The following is a 3,302-nucleotide window of genomic DNA, read 5'->3' on the forward strand; positions in this document are numbered from 1 at the left end:
CGACTAGCCAATGTTAGCTAAAGGGCGACTAGCCAATGTTAGCTAAAGGGCGACTAGCCAATGTTAGCTAAAGGGCGACTAGCCAATGTTAGCTAAAGGGCGACTAGCCAATGTTAGCTAAAGGGCGACTAGCTAACACCAATACAGCACCGTAAGCTTGTTAACTGGCAGCCTGTAGGCTACTGAGGTTGTCTGTGTCCAACAGTGGGTAGTACTTGTTACATTCACTTGAGTAACTTTTGTGTAAAAAAAACAACAAAACGAAAAAAGTAGTTGTAGAGTAGATTTTTAGTAGTACGAGTAGTTTTGCTGCACTGTACCTTTTTTACCTTTTTCTTTTACTTGAGTAAAAGAAAAAAAATTAATCTATAGATTCATTTTGCCCCCCCCCAAAAAATAAGCTGATGCCCCCCGTTAAACTCGTCTGGAGCCGGGGCTGAAAAGAAGAAGGTCATTGCAGAGAAGGCTTCCCCACAGGAGCAAAACCATTTACAGTCACTTGAACAGCAGAACTGTCTGCCGTCATGCGTTCTGCGGTCCTCGATGCAGAGGCGCAAGGGGGGTTGGTCAGCGTCGCTCCTTCACCCTGACGTTCCTTCCCTGGGGGGGGCGCCGATTTATGTTCTCGCATCCACCTGAATAATGTGTAGTTGCGCCACTGCCTCGATGCCAGGGCACAATCCCGCCCTCCTGTTTTGCCTCGGTCAGTTCTGGTATTCAAGGCACCTTGATGATTTTCCTTCTGTGTGTGAATCATTCTCTGCAATGATCTTCTTCTTCTTCTGTGTCTTTCCTGTGGAGTGCCACAAGTCTCCATCCTTGGTCCCTTCCTTTTTCTCTCTATTTGTGTCAATCATCACCAAACACAACCTGTTATTTCTCTGCTATGCAGATGATAAACTGCTGCTTCTCCGTCTGAATCTTAGAACAGGTGACTCATGTTTGACGTCAGATCAAATTTTTTACACTTAAATAAGAACAAACTCATTGTTTCATGTCTGGGCAGAGAAGTTGGAGTCGTTGCGTCTCTCAGTGGCGCCTCTACAGTCAGAAATCGTGGTGTGTCTTTGACAAACTTTAAACTTGATAAATAAACAAATAATGTCATTATTTATTTAGACGAGTTTCTTTCTCTTACGGCTCCTGACCCGAACCCAAATGTTTGAAGTTATAACAAACATTTGTTTCTGGGATGTTCACATCTGGACGACCGTTCCTAACCTAACTTAACCCTTTGCTGAACCAAGCAAAACGCCGCCGCTGTCTCTTCTACCTTCAACCGACACTGGAATCACTGGCATCCCATTCGGATCAGGATGGAACTAAACTGGTCCAGTTCCATTGTGTTTAACTTGTCCAACAGCTGGAGGACATGATGACCTCTGCTGCTGCTTGACTCAGATTGTGGTCCTGGTTCAGGTCCTGGTTCTGATCCGGTCGGTCGGTTCTGTCCCCACAGCCTCGGAGGTCCTCAGAGACCAGACGGCGGTGCGCCTGGCCTACCGGAGGGAGCAGCGGACCGACTGGGTCATGAACAACTGGGGCAACAGGAACGGCCGAGTCGGGGAGTTGGTCGACCTTCTGGAGTCTCTGCAGCTTTTCAGGCCGCGGGACATCATCCTGAGCTGTGAGTTGACCCCTGACCCCTGATCTGTAGAGCAGTTTGACCTTCAGCTCCGATTCTCTGCAGGGATGTGGAACCTGAGTCGTCCTCTTGCTCTTCCTCCTGCTCTTCCTCCTCCTCCGTACGAACCGTCAGCAGCTCAGTCCACAGGTAAGACTCGGCAGGTCTGATATCACTGCAGCGCTCTGATTGGTTGGATGAGCTGATGATGTCGCTGCTCTACCCTTCAGCTGAGTGTCCAGAAAGGAAACCGCTGCCTGGCCCGGCCCCGCCCCCTGACAACCTGTTCTCTGAGAACCACCAGCCGCCTCCCAGGCCCCCCGCCGCTACTGATGATGTCATGCCTCCATCGCCATGCAGCGCCATCACCACCATCATCTGCTGGACATATGAAGAGGTGCATGCTGGGACGCGAGGCTTCTCCCCCAGCCTTCAGGTCGGGGAGGGCGGCTTCGGCGTTGTTTACCGAGCAACGCTCAGCAACATGGACTGCGCCGTCAAGAGACTCCGACAGGTCAGCCAATCACAGCGCAGCACAGAGTCATGTGCTTCCAGACACAATAGCCTTGTCCGAATTCAGGGTCTGCGTCCTCTGAAGGCCGGATTTATAGGCCGGTTAGGTCATAGCGCGGCGAAAAGGCCTATCCGATTTCAAAGACTCGTTCAAACTCTTCCTCCTTTTCCCCAGATTTGAAGGACGGGTCCGGTGTATCCTTCACGGCTCACCACTTCCCATAATTCATTGCAGGTCCAAACCCGATGTTCAGGCAAAGTGGCAATGGCGGTGAAGAGCGGCAAATTATTTTCTGTATTGTGCTTTAAGTGACACAACGTGATTTTTTACAGCATTTTTAGGTGAGAATGTAACCAAGTCTCAAATATCTGCTCGCTTCATCAATACGTCACCAATGTTGCTCCGACATTTTCGGGATGCCTGCTCCCGCTGCGGCCAGCTCCCCTCGCTCCAGGTTCGGCTAGAGGACGCCATGTCTGCCGGTTCATCGTTATGAAAACTCCCGCTAGCTTTAAACACAGATATTACTTGGTCTAAGTAAAATGTTTGGTTTACCAGAGTTCTTAATTTATTTCTGACCAAATCGTTTTGATTGATTAACAGTTTTAATCAACTGTAATGACTTATCTGGACAATATTATATCTGTAAATGAATAATTTACTTATATTTATTCCTTGTAGAAATGTGCAATACACGTTTGAACATTTTAGAATCAAACTAACAGATTTATTTTTTACAATGAAACAGCCTTTACTATAAAAGTGCAGAATAATACAGACATCAGGAGTAATACATGGCTGAAAAACAAACTTTGGGTTCATTGGTTTTTTCCTTCGCCACTGGGCTTCATGCTGTCACGGTTGCTAGGCAACATGAGCTACGCTGAGGTGGATGCTAACCAGCTAGCTGAAGATTAACAGAATAAATGTTAACTTCATTTGGAAAAACAAACACCATTACATCAGAGAGAGATTTGCTAAAACATTATGAGGAAGGTGGAATGAAGGCATGAATGGCACTTTAAAAATTAGACAGCTTCAGCCCCTTTTAAAACACGGTGATCTAATTTGGTTTGTTGTTCCATCGTATTTCAGAAGGTTGGAGGTTTTGATTCTGAATTATCTAAACTCCCTGCAGCTCTCTGCTTTCCATCAACAGGTTTT

General features: G+C 47.1%; 1 protein-coding gene across 2 annotated transcripts in view; it reads left to right on the forward strand.

Moving 5' to 3' along the window:
• LOC103131931 (interleukin-1 receptor-associated kinase 1) overlaps nucleotides 1–3,302 on the forward strand; it is a 15,187-nt gene that overhangs the window by 6,207 nt on the left and 5,678 nt on the right. For both annotated transcript variants that reach the window (XM_007543668.2, XM_016667026.1), the window contains exons 2-4: nucleotides 1,460–1,627; nucleotides 1,691–1,774; nucleotides 1,855–2,138. In XM_007543668.2, coding sequence (XP_007543730.2) covers nucleotides 1,460–1,627; nucleotides 1,691–1,774; nucleotides 1,855–2,138 — 536 coding nt within the window. The remainder of the gene's footprint in view (nucleotides 1–1,459; nucleotides 1,628–1,690; nucleotides 1,775–1,854; nucleotides 2,139–3,302) is intronic.

The sequence above is a fragment of the Poecilia formosa genome, unplaced genomic scaffold, assembly GCF_000485575.1.
Source record: "Poecilia formosa unplaced genomic scaffold, Poecilia_formosa-5.1.2 Scaffold875, whole genome shotgun sequence".
Classification (NCBI taxonomy): Eukaryota; Metazoa; Chordata; class Actinopteri; order Cyprinodontiformes; family Poeciliidae; genus Poecilia; species Poecilia formosa.